The sequence below is a fragment of the Carettochelys insculpta genome, chromosome 8 (genome assembly GCF_033958435.1).
Source record: "Carettochelys insculpta isolate YL-2023 chromosome 8, ASM3395843v1, whole genome shotgun sequence".
In the NCBI taxonomy this organism is placed as follows: Eukaryota; Metazoa; Chordata; order Testudines; family Carettochelyidae; genus Carettochelys; species Carettochelys insculpta.
This window is the reverse complement of record NC_134144.1, coordinates 17,061,893-17,078,697: the sequence shown is the minus strand read 5'-3', so window position 1 is coordinate 17,078,697 and position 16,805 is coordinate 17,061,893. Positions and strand designations below refer to the sequence as shown.

General features: G+C 44.1%; 1 protein-coding gene across 1 annotated transcript in view; it reads right to left on the bottom strand.

Moving 5' to 3' along the window:
* The window catches only part of DNAH7 (dynein axonemal heavy chain 7), a 267,061-nt gene that overhangs the window by 78,357 nt on the left and 171,899 nt on the right, over nt 1-16,805 (bottom strand). The window contains exons 36-38 of the mRNA XM_075001322.1: nt 12,433-12,588; nt 11,602-11,770; nt 4,623-4,749 (exon numbers count right to left, since the gene is read on the bottom strand). Coding sequence (XP_074857423.1) covers nt 4,623-4,749; nt 11,602-11,770; nt 12,433-12,588 — 452 coding nt within the window. The remainder of the gene's footprint in view (nt 1-4,622; nt 4,750-11,601; nt 11,771-12,432; nt 12,589-16,805) is intronic.

Genomic DNA, 16,805 nt, shown 5'->3' with positions numbered 1-16,805 from the left:
ATGTTTGCATGGATTTCCAGGCAACTATTTTGTAAGTATCTAAGAAGGTAATATTTCTCAAGGATACTAGAAGAGCTCTATTGGAATGAGCTCTGAGGAGGATCCAATTTTGCCATTCCATAATAGGTTCTCACACAGTTTGACATCCATGTAGGTAGTCTGATTAGAAATGGGTTTCTGTTTCAAGGACTGACTTTATGTCCAGAAGGGACCATCATGAACATTTAGTCTGACTTCTTATTCATTGAAGGCCACAGAACCTTCCCTGCCAACTCCTGTTAATAGATCCATAACTTTGGCCTGAGCTACTGAAACCCTCAAATCATGAGATCCCACCATTAACACTTATTTAAATTTCTCTATTATCATCATGCATAATCTTAGTGTAGCCCTAAATGGCTTCGTCCTTTGCAAATAAACTGCGAGAGCCCTTCTGGCATCCAAAGTATAAAGCACTAATCCCATCTGCTTCCATCTAAATTTCCTCTATATATCTAGTCTATGGGTACCTCTGACATTGGGCAAAGCTCTTCTCCCAGTAATGCATTTTAAGTCTATCTTTTCCCCCCAGGACATTCATTGAATTCCCCCTGGATCAACAAAAAATCACAAGGCATCATCCACGATTCCCCTTTGGCACCTCCTTCTCACTTTTATAGAGGGAGTAGTTGGGTTTTTTTTGTTTTTTTTTAATCCTTCCATGAAAGTCAGAGTCCATCTGCATAATTCTGAGAACCCAAATTTAACCTCAGTAAAGTTTCATTTTATATGACCTGGCATTTTATACTGATGACACACTTTCTCCCCCAGTTCTCTGAAAAGTTCCTTTTTCCTCCCTTGTCTTTTTCTTGGGGCTTTTCAATTTGCCACACTTCCTTTTCAGCTTTGAAGTCATAAGAGACCGGACATCTGCATATTTCTTGGTATGTGCAACTCCCCCAAACAAAAAAACAAAAAACAAATATGTCCATTATTAATGGGCATTGCACTATTGCATGACAGGTAGCATTTAAATCTGTGGGATGCAGGATTCCTGGTAATCCCTGGTACCAGGAGAGGAATTTTTTAAATTCTTGATTGAAAGGAAACCTATCAAATAAATTGCAAATCAACAAAGTAGGCATTCTTACTGCCTTAACTTTACTAATTATGGTAACAGAAGTATTTACAAGTATGAAACTATATAACTTTGGATAGTGCCCTGTAACCCCCTTATTCATCATTTATATCTATTCTAGCTATGGCCCCTTTTCATCTCAAGAAATGGTGGTTAGCAGTGGTGGTGAGGATATATGGGCAGTGTTTGAGTCTGCAGCTTCTCTCATGGCTTATCTGTCCAATATTGGATTTGCACAGTCGACTGCAATAACTCCATGTCAGTCTATCTCCAGATTCTTGAGTCGGAGAGTTTTCCTTCTAAGACAAAGTTCTTTTGCGTGGCTTGCATATATGCTATTGAAGGATAATGTGCCCTGTTGTAGCAATTGTCGCCAGGTATTTTGATCTGATGACGTTAGATTCCTACCAGTTTCTGAATATATCCTTGAATCTTTGCTTTGGTCTTCCTCTTGTTCTTGTCCGACATGACAGTTCACTGAAGAGGATTTCCTTGGGAAGACGTTCGATACCTATTCTACTCACATGACCAAGCCATCGTAGTCTTCTGCTGTTGAGGACTGCTATGAGGCTGGGTATGCTAGATCTTGACAGGACATCTGCATTTGAAACTTTATCTTGCCTGTTGATATTTGTAATTCTGCTGAGGCAGTGAAAATGGAAGCCATTCAATTTTTTTTTCCTGGTTTGATAATTGTGATATTTCATATAAAGCATGCTGTGTAAAATATCAGGAAGCACATTATGATCCACTGAAAACCATTGTTACTTCTAAATATGTATACCATTAGTGCATATGATGTTGAGATTAGTGAGTAAAGGGGGTACAGATATTTTACTGTTCCAGATTGCCCCAAGGATCCCATCACAACAAGGTTAAAGTAAGTCACATTTCTAGGAACAAGTCAATAAGCAGCTATATTTCATAGCCTGAAGCAATGAGAAGGAATTGAGTAGCAGTTTGCCCACTATGGATTATACACCCATGACAGGAGAGACAAAAAGATTCAGGGCATATGTGCAGCCAGCACAAACTTTAGTGGACAATTATACATTAAGTACACGCACACCAGCAGAAGTAGAATATATATGGAAAATATATTTCAAAAGGAGATCAGTCAATTCCACAGAAGTAGGTGCTCACTACTTCAAAGGATCAGGTGCACGGTGAAAACTGGTATTTAAATACAGGTCTAGTGTTAAGAGACCTGAATTAAATAAGAGATGAAAAATGCTTTCAAAAAAACAAAAAAAACAAAAAAACAAAAACAAAAAAACAATCCTAAATGAGATCCTAGTAGATGAAATTCAGATTCAAGAATAATGTTGTTATTTCAATTACTAAAAATTATACAGTAATGACAATTAACACACAGATTTTACATTAGAATGCTGTTTTCTGCCAATTGACGAACTTTCTACATTTATTAACTTCTTACAGATATTAAAATGTTATAGGAATAGTATTCTGAGTACAGTAGTCCCTCGAGTTATGCGAGGGTTGAAGTTCCCATGCACCCTCGCATAACTCAAATGTCATGTAAATCGGGGGAGGGAGGGGCAGCTTCTTTCCCCAGCAGAATGCACCTCCTGCAGCCGGAGCAGCAGCAGAAGCACCTGAAGCTCCTCTGAAAGGTAAGTCCTGGGATTGGGGGACAGTTGGGGAGGGTTAAGCCTGGCAGTGGGTTGGGAACGTGGGAGTGAGGGTTAAGCCTAGGGTGTGTTAGGAATGCAGAAGAGGTGGGGTGGGGATGAACTGGGCTGGGTGCCGGTGGGGATGAGCTGGAGCTGGGGGAAGGAGAGTGGGAGCTGGAGCCAGAACCTCACATGCGGGAGGTGAGCTGGATCCACGTGGGGTGGGGGTGAACCGGGGCGGGGGACTGTTTGAACAGGGCCTGCACGGAGCAGGGATGAGCCGGAGGCATGAGCACAATGGGTGGGGGGGTGAGCTGCAGCTATGCGGGGGGTGGGGGTTGAACCAGGGCCATGAGTTCGGGTTTGAACCTGGGTTGCTTGGGCTGGGGCGGGTTGAGACAGGGCTAGGAGGAGTGGGAGTTAAGAGTTGCACTTAACTCGTGTTAATGCCAGTTAAACACAACTTGAAATCATGCATTTTGAGGGATTACTGTATTAATTTCCTAACGGTGGTAAGAAGAGGTAATGACTACATGTTGAATCTCTGTAGTCTGGCACTCTCTTGTCCGGCAACATCTGTAACCTGGCTTGATTTTAGTTAGCTGTACAACCAATTATCATGAGTGTGGCTGAGTTTTCTGTGGCCCCATAAAGTTTTTTTTACAGCCACTAATCCTGGCTCTCAGCGTTCTGTGCTGTTATTTAGCTGTAAGGCTACATCTACACGTGCACGCTACATCAAAATAGTCTATTTCAATGAATAACATCTACACGTCCTCCAGGGCTGGCAACGTCGACGTTCAACTTCGATGTTGGGCAGCACCACATCGAAATAGGCGCTGCGAGGGAACATCTACACGCCAAAGTAGCACACATCGAAATAAGGGTGCCAGGAACAGCTGCAGACAGGGTCACAGGGCGGACTCAGCAGCAAGCCACTCCCTTAAAGGGCCCCTCCCAGACACAGTTGCACTAAACAACACAAGATCCACAGAGCCGACAACTGGTTGCAGACCCTGTGCATGCAGCATGGATCCCCAGCTGCAGCAGCAGCAGCCAGAAGCCCTGGGCTAAGGGCTGCTGCACACGGTGACCACAGAGCCCTGCAGGGGCTGGAGAGAGAGCGTCTCTCAACCCCTCAGCTGATGGCCGCCATGGCGGACCCCGCTATTTCGATGTTGCGGGACGCGGATCGTCTACATGTGCCCTACTTCGATGTTCAACTTCGAAGTAGGGCGCTATTCCCATCCCCTCATGGGGTTAGCGACTTCGACATCTCGCCGCCTAATGTCGAATTCAACTTCGAAATAGCGCCCAACACGTGTAGCCGTGACGGGCACTATTTCAAAGTTGGCGCCGCTACTTCAAAGTAGCGTGCACATGTAGACGTGGCCTAAGAGCCCAGTAAGCAGTGGTAGTGTTGTTAATGCTGCTAAACAACACTGACCTCCTGCAATCCAGCATATTTTCTTGCTCAGCACTGGTCAGTTCCCAAAAGTGCCATACGTGAGGAGATTCAACCTGTAGTAGATTACACAAAATCTCAGTTTCTTAGAATAATCACTAATATGGCTATATTTTCATCTAATTTCAATTGAAATATTTTCAAAATACCTCAGTTAACTGAAGCAACTTGAACTATTCTAACACACTATCAGAAGCTTAGGTTTCTGAACCAAAACTCTTTCCATATGAGATTCCTACTAAGAAGCTGTGTCCCAAGAAAAACTGAGAACCTGTCAAGTTGATAGAAACCACAAATGCTGAGTTCCACTTAAGAAAAGGGCCCTAGAAAGATATTTTGGTAGAATTTCCCATGATACAGTTTACATATTTTTTGCAGCCATCTGCGACATACAGAAGTTACTTACCATGTAGAGAGATGCCAGTCTAAGATTCTAGAGAAAATTGTATACATAGAATTATCATCAAACTCATTAATAGTAACTGTATTAAAATGTCGCAAGTATCGAGGAGTTATTGGGTTTCGGCCACCACCTAAAATAAGAAAGAACTATGACTGAAAATAAAATTATGAAACTACTTTTAAATGATAAATATTTAACCTTTTTCTGCTAATCATCCTGGGTGAGAGCCTATCATGCTGATTCTCATTAAAAAGTATCTTAACTCCAAGAACAGTCCCAGTGACTGCAAAACGACTACTAGTAGAAGAAGGTAATATTCATCCTCAATAAGGGCATCACAATCTAGCCTTCTGAAAGTGAGAATAGTCTAAAAAGGTCATACTGAAGTGGTGAATCCTGTACTGTTCTAAGAAAGTTTTAATCAGAACCATGGAAGTGTAGGATTGGAAGGGATCTTGACAGGTCTTCTAGTCCAGTCCCCTGAACTCAAGACAGGACCAAGTATCGTCTAGACTATCTGTGACAAGTATTTTCCTAACTTTCTCTTAAAAATCACCAATGACAGAGATTCCACTACCTACCCAGGCTATTTATTGTACCCTGAGAGTTAAGAAGCATTTTCTAATGTCCAGCCTAAACCTCCCTTGTTGCAGTTTAAGCTCACTGCTTCTTGTCCTATATTCAGAGGATAAAGAGAATTTTTTTCTCCTTTCTCATTGTAACAATCTTTATGCCCTGAGAATTGTCTTCATATGTCTCCCACAACCTCTGTCTTCCTTTCTCCATAATGAAAAACCTAGTTTTTTCAATCTTCATTCACAGGTCATGTTTTCTAGATCTTCAATAATTTTATCAGTGTGGAGTAGAGCAGAATAATTATTTCTCATATCTTGCTCACAGTACTCCTGATGATGCATCCCAGAATGATGGATTTTTTTTGTTTTGTTTTTTGCAACAGTGTTAACATGTTGACTCATGTGTAGCTTGTGATCCACTGTGACCCCCCAGATCCACTTCCACAGTACTCTTTCCTAGGGATGGGTACCATATCAGGGTCAGCATCTAGTCTCAAAAGCTGGTAATACTTTGACTGGGATAGAATTTCAGCAGAATTTTTTAAAAATCCACGACATAAATTGTATAGCATGGTGTGCATGAAATTAGTAACACATGTTTGGAATCTACTATACGAGCTTTTCATTATACACCTATATATTTCTGAATGTTCTACTTTCAGGCTGTGTCTACACTAAAGGCGTTTGGTCAATAAAATCCACGTAGCATTCAGATTCCCAAGGCATTCTGTCAACAGTAAATCAACAGAATGCGACACTTTTTTTGACAGTCTAATTCCACTCCTCAGAAGGTATAACATCTCTGTCGACAGAAAGCTGGTCTGGACATTCTGGGGAGGCCTTCTGTCAACAGAAAAGGCCTCCAGGGCACCATGCAGGTGCCCTGGGGGACATCTTGTCCACAGCAATAAGTGTTCTATAGTGCCTGCCTCTGGCCATTCTTAAAGCCGCAGGGACCCCAGAAAACCCTGTAGCAGAAACCTAAGAGCATGGAAGCAGCAGAGGTACAGACTGCAGTCCTCCACGTCCTCACAGCCACTCCCTGTGATTGAACCTGCCCAGATGGCAGACAACCAGGTCCCCAAAAGCCCCCCTGGGCCCTCAAGGGACCAACTGGAGGCGTCCCAGGAGCCACCCTGGGGCACAAAGTGGAGGGCCCCCTTGTGGACTGGGGCCGAGGTCCAGGCCCTCTTGGACTTGTGGGGTGAGGAGCAGACCTTCCTCAATCCCAAGACCAAGTGGAAGAATATCCCTACCTACACCTGCATGGCCATGGCACTTGCAGAACAGGGCCACTTCACCTGAAGCATGGAGCAGGTCTGGGTGAAGGTAAAAGAATTTCACCTGCCTCCTGCCCCTACTTCTGGGAGCTGCACCAGATCCTGGAAAGGGAGGGAAAATGACACATGACCTCTGACCTCCCCTTTTGACACAGCACAGAAGGCCCCCATGCCACAGCCAGAGCCCCTGGAGAAGGAGCAGAGGCAGCACCCTGAGACCCAATCCCCACTGGAGCCAGAGGCAGACATGAGGTCTGAGGCACACAGCAGCACTCTTGTGATCATGTTGGAGTCGGTCCCTGCTAGCCAGACCATCTCCATGGCATCATCAGAGCTGGGTGAGAAGCCCTCCATTAAGTAGCCCCTGCATTACACACCCGAGTGTGAGAGAGGTGGGTGCAGATGGGGTGTGCTGCAAATGTTGCCTAACCAGCTCAGGTGGAACCTCGCACCGCAGTTCCAGTACAGACATGCCCTTGGACGAGAGGCAGAACCCATTCCCACAGACAGCACTGCAAGCCGCAGGGGTTTGTGGGGGACCTGAGGGAGGGCCAGGCTGCTTCCAGCTCGCCAGCCATCCATGTGGGGACTCCTCTTTTGCCACCTGGGCTGCCAGCCTGTTGATTGGGGGTAGGGCCCACAGCAGTCCACCCAGTCCTGGAAGCACTGTGAAGTCCCTGCTCAGAAAGCCCTGCTGTGCAGGACACACATGGCTTTGTCCCCAGGACATTCTCTTCCTGTGGCCCAGGGAGTGTTGGCTGCTGCCGACATTTGAGGGTAGGGCTTCAGGGGCTGTGCTGCATGAATGACTCACCGTCTCTCCTCCTTGTCTTCCATACAGCTGGACCCACACTGACTGAGAGCCAAGCCACCCCCACATCACTGCCAGGGTGACCCAGCTCCACCTCAGCATTGGAGCAACATAGCCCCAAACCACCATCAGTGTGAGCCAGCCCCATCCCACCAAGAGAGCAGGCCCTTACCCCGAGGGGCCATTGCCATGTGCATGAGGACTTCCAGAGGGACCACAGTGCTGCCCTCTGGAGGCTCATGGACCTCCTGGAGCTGCAGCTGTGGGATGACTGGGAGTGGCAGTCATTGGCCTAGAACCGACTCATATCCTGCTTCGACAACATCACTGGCATCTGGCGGGACATGTTGGCCCAGCTGCCTGAGGCTGCTGCCCCTACCCCCACTCCTCCCACTCCTGCCTCCGTTGCCCTGTCCCCAACCACCCATCCAGCAGGTCATCACTGACCTCTGGCAATGGATAAGGGCCATGCCCACCCCCTTCCCCTGTTCCACAGGCGCTCCTGCTCACCCTGCTGACCCAGACCCTGCTGCAGCCTCTTTGCCTCCATACCTCCCCCTGCTCCTGGCCCCAACACAGCCCCAAAGGGGACCCTGAACCCATGGCAGGAGGGGATCCCAAGGCCATCAGGGTCCCACGTCCCCTCAGGTTTGCATCTACCCACCCCCTCCATGGACTGAGGCCCCCCACCCCATCCCAAGCCTCCAACCTCCAAGTTTTGATGCCCCTACTCCACCAAAAGTCTACAACCATACATAGTTCATTTTTTTTTCACTTGCCTTTGACATAAATAGTTCTTTATTGCACTGTTTTAGTTTTGCATGGTTTTTATTTGTTTAAATAAAATAGTTCTTTGAGCAACACTACTGCATTCCTCTTTTTGGGCAGGGGTCTGGGATGGGGAGGGATGAACAGAGGGGTTGTGGTGGGGATGGGATAGGGCTGTGGTCCACAGGCCCTCACTGGAGGGACCCTGGGGAGAGTTACTGGGGGCCATGGGAGATGCTCTCCCTCAGGGCCTTATGGATCTGCCGCCCATCCTGATGGGCCTGGAGGATCGGAGCTGTGTATGGCTGCTTACACCCAAAGCCAGTGCCTGCTCCCTACCCTGGGAGGAAGGTCTCCCCCTTCCCCTCTGCAATGTTTTGCAGGGCACAACACACAGCCACAACTTAGGGGACTTTGTGCTCCCACACATCCAGAACAGTGAGTAGGCACCTAAAGTGTGCCTTGAGGTAGACGAAGGTGCACTCCATGTGCATCCAGGGCCAGTTGAGGCAGGCATTGAACAGTTCCCACTTGGGGTCCAGCTGGATGGTAGGGCTTTATCAGCCAGGGCACAAGGGTGCAGGCTGTGTCCCCATGATGTATAGTGGCATGTGTATGTCCCTGAGGACCAGCTCCTGGTGGTGGACAAATGTGCTTACCTCCATTCTCCAGCCCAAGCCAGAGTTGAGGAACATCTATGCATTGTGTGCCCAGCTTGACCACCTGAGGTAAATGCCCTTGAACTGTCCATAGCGGTCAACCAGGGCTGGCAGCACCATGGAAAAATACCTTTTCTGTTGATATACTTGGCCATGCTGTGGTCTGGGGCATGGTTTGGGATGTTGGCCCTGGCAATAGCCCTGGAGCAGTTTGGGTACCCCAGGGAGGTAAATCCAGCCACGACTGCATCCACATCTGCCAGATGGATGACTCTCCAGAGCAGGACGGTGTCGATGGCCATCATGACCTGCAAAAGGAAGGGAACAAACTCACACATCAGGGACTGAGGGAAGGAGTCCCCGTGCCCTAGGGGGATGCCCTGCCCCCTTCTATTCCCTTCCCACCCCAAGCTCTCCAGAATCCCTCCCTGTGAGGTCATCTCCGCAGCAGCGGGTCTGTGCAAGGGTGGGAGCATGGTCCCTCAGGAAAAAGGCTCCCCCTTCCACCCCAGACCTCACACTCCTGACACAGCTTTCTGAGTGTCCCCCTTTGATGGGACACCCCCCTGCCCCACATGTAGGGACTGCAGCCTGAGAGTGGCTTACCTCCACAAGGAAAGCCCCAACAGTGGACTTCCTCAGGCTGAACTGGTTCCTGATAGACTGAAAGCTGCTGGGGATGGCAAGCTCCCAGAGGGCGATGGCCACCTGTTTTTCCACAGGGATGGTGGGCCACAGCTGGGTGTTCTGTCTCCAGAGGGCATGGGCAAGCCAGGCACAGAGCACCAGAAAAGTGTCCTTCTGCATTCAGAAGTTCTGGATCCACTGCTGATTGTCCCACCTCCCCATGACCACCAGTCCCACCAGTCAGAACTGTTGTGGTGTCTCCAGATCTGCCTGTGCACGCAGGGAGCAAGGGGTAGAGGGTGGGACTGTGCAGCAGCAATGGTGAGTTCATTAAAGCTGGTGCCTGGCTTGACCTCCCAGAGAAAGAGGAGGATGGCCATGAAGAGATGCAGCAGGTGCTGAAGCACCTCTGGATGGGGCCAGTGTAAGCCTGGGGGCTGCTCTGGCACCATGGCTCACTGGAAAGCATTGTGTCTCTCAGCAAACATTGAAGCCCTGGTCTAGCAGCTATGCTGTCCCTCGTGGAGGTAGGCATGTCTTGGCATCGTCAGGAAACAGGCATCTGGGGCAGGGGTGCCTTTAAGGACCTGGCCAGGATTCCTGAAAGGGATTGTTTGGCATGCAACCCTGTCTGATGGTGTTCTGGGTGGCCGTTCTGTCAAGAGAGCAGCTGGGCAGTAGGGTCACTCTCTGGCGACAGAGCAGATTGAAACAGAGATCTGCTTTCCTGTCTGGCCACGATCTGCAGACAGAAGTTTTGTCAGAAGATACCTCCCAACAAAAACTTCTGTCTACAGATCACTCTAATCTAGACATAGCCTCAGTTATTAATTTCCAGTATATACCTGCTATTATCATGCATGGCAGAACACAATGGCACATCCTCTACAAAGCATGATCTTGCATGCAGCAGGAAATTAGCCCTGTCTTCATGAGGCAGTTTGTCCCTAAAGACTAGGAGCTTTAAGTAGTCCAGAAAATTGTGTGTGGAGAGAAGGGCCTGATAATTTGAGATCTCTTTTGGATATGCCTTTGAGGCTTAGGAGAACACTAATTCCTGTAACTTGATCATGATGGTTCTGTAGATTTAGCATTGGGAATGGAATCTCTTCTCTTAGAGATTCTAAGAGCAGCATGTATTTGTTTATACAAGCACACTATTTATTCTTGTGAGGAAGGCCCAGTCATAGGGTCCTTCCCTCTGCTCCTCTTCTCTCTGGATTTAGACACAAAATTGAGAGATGTGTTTTTTGCTGATTTTGAATTATATGTGTGTGCTTGTGTGTGGGGAGGACGATGTCTTGCTGACCTGTCTCATTGCATGCTCCAGAAGATGTTTTGAAGTTGGAGCTCTTGCAATTCCACATTTAGCAGGGAAAGGAGGAGCAGATACTGTGTTTGACAGAGATTAAACATTGCCCAGGGCAGTAAAGGCTCTCACTGAGGCTATGTCTAAATTGCCAAGAACTGTGGGCAAAAGATACATAAACTGTGCAGCGCATTGCATATCTCTTGCTGAGAGTTCTCTTGGGAGAGGCTTTCCCAACATTTGGCCCATCCACACAGGGCCAAATGTCAGAAAAACCCCCTCTGCCACAAACGGCCACCCAGAACACTATTAGAAAGGGCTGCATGCCCAGCAATCCCTTCCAGGAGCCCTGGCCAGACACACCCTTAAAGGCGCCCCTAGACACTTGTTCCCTGACCATGGAACGAGGAAGAAAGGTATGTCATACGAATGCTCCCAACATGCCAGACTTCTGCTGAGACACCTCTGGTCTCCCATCAGACGCCTGCAGTCTAGACATAGCCTGACTGAAAAGCAGCGGGGCCAAGAAACACATTTTTCAAGTACAGAATCCTGGACACAATCCAAGTCCCAAAACTGATTAGGAGTATTCTGTATGGTGAGGAATCTACCATTAGCTAGGTATAATTATCAAGAACACTAAAAACAAAGCAGGAATAAAATAACTTTGAATATATTTATAGGATTAAGAGAAAGGTGAAGATCTGGACGTTGGAAGATTCTGATTCAGATCATGCAGGAGTAGAAAAGAACTGGAAAGAGGGCATGTTCACCCAACCGTTTATATTCTTGGTGCGCAGCAAGAGAACAACTGTGGTGCAGGCATAGACCAATGAACTCTACACATAAGAACTCTCCAGTTCAGGCATATGCACTTGAAAAACAACAAATTTTCTTGTAGGTACTTAAAATTTTATTCATGTATACAATAATATATGATGCATGTATCTTACCTGCTGGTCCCATTGCACACATAATTTGAATATCCACAAGTTTAATCATAGAGCAGTCTTTAAGGTCATACCAATTCCAATGATCTAACCACTGCCGAAGTAACTCAACTGGAGGCTGAGCACCATAGACCTCTCGTGCTGGCATATTTACATCATCTACAAATACAACCTGAAAATGGAATTATGAAAAAAAATTCTTTTTTAAATTTCCTTTTAATATACTTCATAAACCTTTGGATACTCTGAGATCCACATAGACCTCAAAAGAACCATCAGACATCAGCAGAGAAGATTCTGGAGTGAATTTTGCTGCCAAATCCCTACAAACTTTGGACATCACAGAACCTGCAGGAATTATGCTGCCAGAAGATCACATGAATGTGGATGCATCTAGACTATACCCCTGAGAGTGAAGTGTGGAGAGGGGAAACTATTCTAGGTACCATGGATTCAATTTGCAATTATTTGAATTGGCTACTCCAGTGGAGATGGGACAGGAAAAATGGCTTTGATATGTGTCATTCACCCACTGACCTTATCCAATCCCCACCAGCTCCTCAAAAAAACTGAAACAATGTGAAGAAGTTTCAGGACAGATGGAAGAAAGTATACCTCAGAAGGGTCTCTCTCCCTCAATTTGGATCTGAATACACAGATTCCCTTTCATTTATATAAACAGAACAGGGAGCACAAGACTCTAAATTAGGAGAATTAGAACTCTCACTTTAAAATCACTTTATTAATTAATCTTACTTAACCTTACTTCAGTTATAGGTGAGAAATAATGCATTTAAATATTTATTTTGGTAAAAAAAAATAGATTTCAATTACCATTCGCTTCCCAAGCGGAGGGCCAAAAACTCCTTTTCTCCTTTTATCCAGCTTTGACATAATAATATTCTGAGTCTGAGCTGCTGTAGTTTGTGCTGAGAAATTAATGAGGAGTGGTTTGTAGACTTCTTTATTTAAGTTATTTAAAAGAAAATGCTGCAAGAATGAGGACAGAAAAAACATTAAAACACATACATAAATATGACAAATTTTCAAGCATTTCAGCAAAAGGCAAATGACTATTATTTATTGTCAAACATCTATAAGAACAGTTTTCACATTGATTTTGTAAGTTATTGCTTAAAAATAATGGAGTGACAATTGATCACTGATGATTAACATTCAGACTGAAGAAAGAAAACAATTTATAGCTGTTAGTTCCAGCTAGATAAAAACAAGCAACCCACCTACTCTCCTAAATGTTCCTTCTAACAATTAGGCTATGTCAACACAGCAGCGTTATTTCAGAATAAGATAGTCCAAAAGAGATTTTCCGGAATAGCTTATTATGAAATAGCGCTCAGCTATTTGGAAATAATGATGCTGTGTCAACATAGCCCAAGACCCCCTGTTTCAAAACGGGAAGCCCCATATTTTGAAATAGCCCCTATTCCCTGTCTATACAGTCCCCATTACAAAATATCTATTTGGGAATAGGTGCTATTCCTCGTAAAATGAAGTTTACAAAAATCGAATAAGCCATCTGCTATTTTGAAATAATTTGCTATGTAGATGCTTGCAAAGTTATTTTGGAATAGCGGGTGTTATTCTGAAATAACTTTGCTGGGTAGTCACATCCTTAGAGCCCTCAGAATCTCCTCATTTTATTATTCTCAGTTTAAGTCATTCCACAAAATCTTGTGTCACTGTCACCATCCCTTCAAGAAAGATTGACAAAACTTCTCATTAGAACCACTATGAACGGGTCATTAAAAGCCTGACTCTATTCCCAAATAAGTGAATGAGAGTTTTGACACTGACCTCACCTGGAGCAGGATCAGGACCTATTAGATTACTGCTGCACTGCACCAGAAATTCTCTCTACTTAAGGGTGGGGCTGATCTCGGCAGCAAGAGACAAAGAAGGGGAATGAACTCTTCTAGAGTTTAGAAATAATATAAGTACCACCAAGTTATGGGACCATTTACACAACTTTGATTTATCTAAGGTATATTTTTTTTCTAGAAAGAATTTATTTTTAGGCAGAAGTTACTCCTGACAGCTCTAGTCCATGTTGTCAATTCTTTGCTATGCTCAGCACTCAATTCACTCACGTATTTTTAAAAAACAAATGTCTGTGTTTGTGTGTAAGTAAAAAAAAAAAAAGTGTGTGATGATTATAATTATTAAAAAAGAATGAGTATATGAGAAACTGTTTTGTCTTATTTTAAAACAATCTACTCATTTTGAAGGAAACTTGTCAAGAAATCTATTATAAATTAGAATCTGTATAACTACTGTCCTTAGACCATCTTAATGTCAATTTTTAAAATATATTATTATTAGAATTAATGTGTGTGAAAACTAGAAAGTCAGACTTTACCTTTTTTATATTGAATAAGAATCTGAGGATTGTATAAATCACTTATGTTCCTTCGAATGCATACAAGTTTAGTTAGAAAAAAAGCTACATTAAAAGCTGGGTTATCTGAAATTTGGATAACTGGCATGCTCAAGCTCAGATACATGGCCTTACTCCAAAAGTCCAATACATTCAAAAATAGTGTTGTATGCTCTTCTGCCATGTTTCCAGTATAGATAAAGAAACATTCCAGCACACAGATCATGCTCTCAAACTCTCATTGGAAAATGAAGGGGTGCACACCTTGACCCTCCCTGGCATTCACACAGACATTTGTAGACTTGCAGGACTGAGACGTATCTGGGAACTTTACTCTGCTATGTCTAGTATTGTGCCATCAATTGTGGTCATTCTGACTGGCACAATGGTCCTCAGTAGACTATACACATTGAGGATCATGCTGAAGAAAAAGAATTTCTGCAGAAAACACCAGTATGTACATTTCTGGAACACAGCGGTATATCCAGCTCTCTTTCCATTCTTAGTCTTCCTTCCCCTTCATAAAAGTTCTTCAGTAAAGTTATTACAAAACAAAACTAGACCATTAATCTTGAAGCAGGATCTTTTATCATTTAGTGAAGTTTATCATGCTTGGGGATAGAGAGGAGGAGAAAAAAAAATAAAATGTCAAAACCATAAAATTAAGACTGCCTAAACACTGTTTCATTCCATCATAAAACTAATAATCCAGGAATATTTTAATCACAGACTAAATATCACTGTAATTAACATCACAAATATTAATTCTGTTCTTACGCATCAAAACAGATATTCATAATACAAGTAGAGGTTGCCAGCCTGGAAGGACGTAAAGGACATTGAGGATGTCTCAAGGAAAGTGCTACAGGGAATGGGTATTGGAGCTTGTTGACTCTTACAAATACAAGTAGCATGCTCTCATCTTTGGCACATTATGTCAACATCAGCATACAAAGGAGCCAGACTGTATCCCCAAGCCTTCAAAGTATAATTTTAGAGTCCTGCTAGGCTAAGATGCATAGAACAGTTTGAACTTCTCTAGTCCAGCTTGACCACAGAAGGTCAATATTGTCTACCAATACTTCCACTGCTTATTTGACTCTTAGCTGTAATTTACCCCATAAAGGTCTTCTAACAGCACAGAACACTGCCCACCATGACTGGTGGCTCTAAACAAACTTCATGGGATCAGGGAAACTTGGCCATATCCAAGATAAGTGGTTGTCCGGTTAACTAAAATTGTATCAGATTATGTATGTTGCCAGACATGAGTGTGCTGGATTAGAGAGGTTCAACCTGTAGCTCCAAAATTCTCTCCCAGGGTAAGTTTACAGCTCTCTGCAGAAATAAGAAAACTTTCCTTCACCCTCTTCTCCCATGGAAGACACCAGCATAGCAGAGGGAAGGAGTTTGTCCAAATCTACAATAGGTTAACTCCTGAACAACAAAACTTACATAGAAAACTAATAAACTCTTACAATTTTAGACTTAAATCTTCACACACCAGCACACCCGCTCAAAGCTCAAGTATAAAAGGGGTGCAGAGTGGGCTCTTCAGTGATCAGGAGAGAACTCTCCAGATCATGCAGCCGAGCCCTCTGAGGGTAGATCTATACTAGGCAATTAAGTCGATTTAAGATTCGCAATTCTAGCTATAGTGTTTGCATAGCTAAAATCAACATGTCCGAATCAACTTACTTCCCTAGTGAAATCCAAGGCTCTTTAGTCTTGCATTTATATCCCTTACTCAATGCAATAGTGTGGAGTAAAGGGGTCAACAGCTAAGCCAGAGAGATTGATTTTGCCACATTTTCAGCAGATGCACAAAATTGAACTCTGGAAGACTGACCACAGTGCATTGATCTTCCAGTAAGTATAGACCAGGTCACAGAGAATGACAGAGGCCCAGGACACTTTGACTTTAGCAGCCCCAACACAACTCCAGCTCAAGCCCCTGATGTATCTTACTTCTCATCCACACAGCCACACAAAAACCAAAAGAATACAAGAAAATGAACACTCAAGACATTTATTTTTAACACTTAAATCATTATACCTATAGCATGCATGTTTAAAAATGTACACTGCAAGCAAAACCCCAAGCCCATTCTAATGTTCTTGTCCTATGACATACAAATGATAGTTCTTTACTTGTCTTAACATGTTGAATGTGCATTCACCTAAAGACACTGATGCAGGCATACTGACAAACAAATGTAACACAATTGTGATATTAGAAAATACAGTCAACAGGCCTAGATCAAATATTTCTTGAAGCAGTTCTTTTGGCTTGCATTATGATTTAAAGTTGATGGAACGTACATGTTTCAGGAAGATGATCTCGTCACAGAGATCTCTTGAAATTTCACTTTTGTGTGCCTTTGTGCCACTGAATATAGATCTGCATCACTTAGTTCTCTGAACTCCCAAAGGAATACAAAAAGGGTATAAATTTGTTGCAGTGACTCAAATCAACGTTTAAGACCAAATTTGATGGAATAAATGATAACTAAAATCCACTGACTCAATAACAGCTTTCTGCACCAGATTGAGATGGTAGGCTGCAATTGGTGGAAAATTCAAATGAAATGTCAATACCCTGTGTTACTGATTGGATTCAGAATGGATTGAGTCACCTGGATCACAAATCTTTGGAATATCTTTAACAAATTGGTCACTGTTATCCCTCTCAACATCTAATACAGCTTTGAATGCTTCAGTTAGTTTCGTGGATCATTTTGAGCAGCTTCATTCACATGGACAACATTAAAACGCATTCAAATTGGATGCATACACCTGAATTGACTTAAGC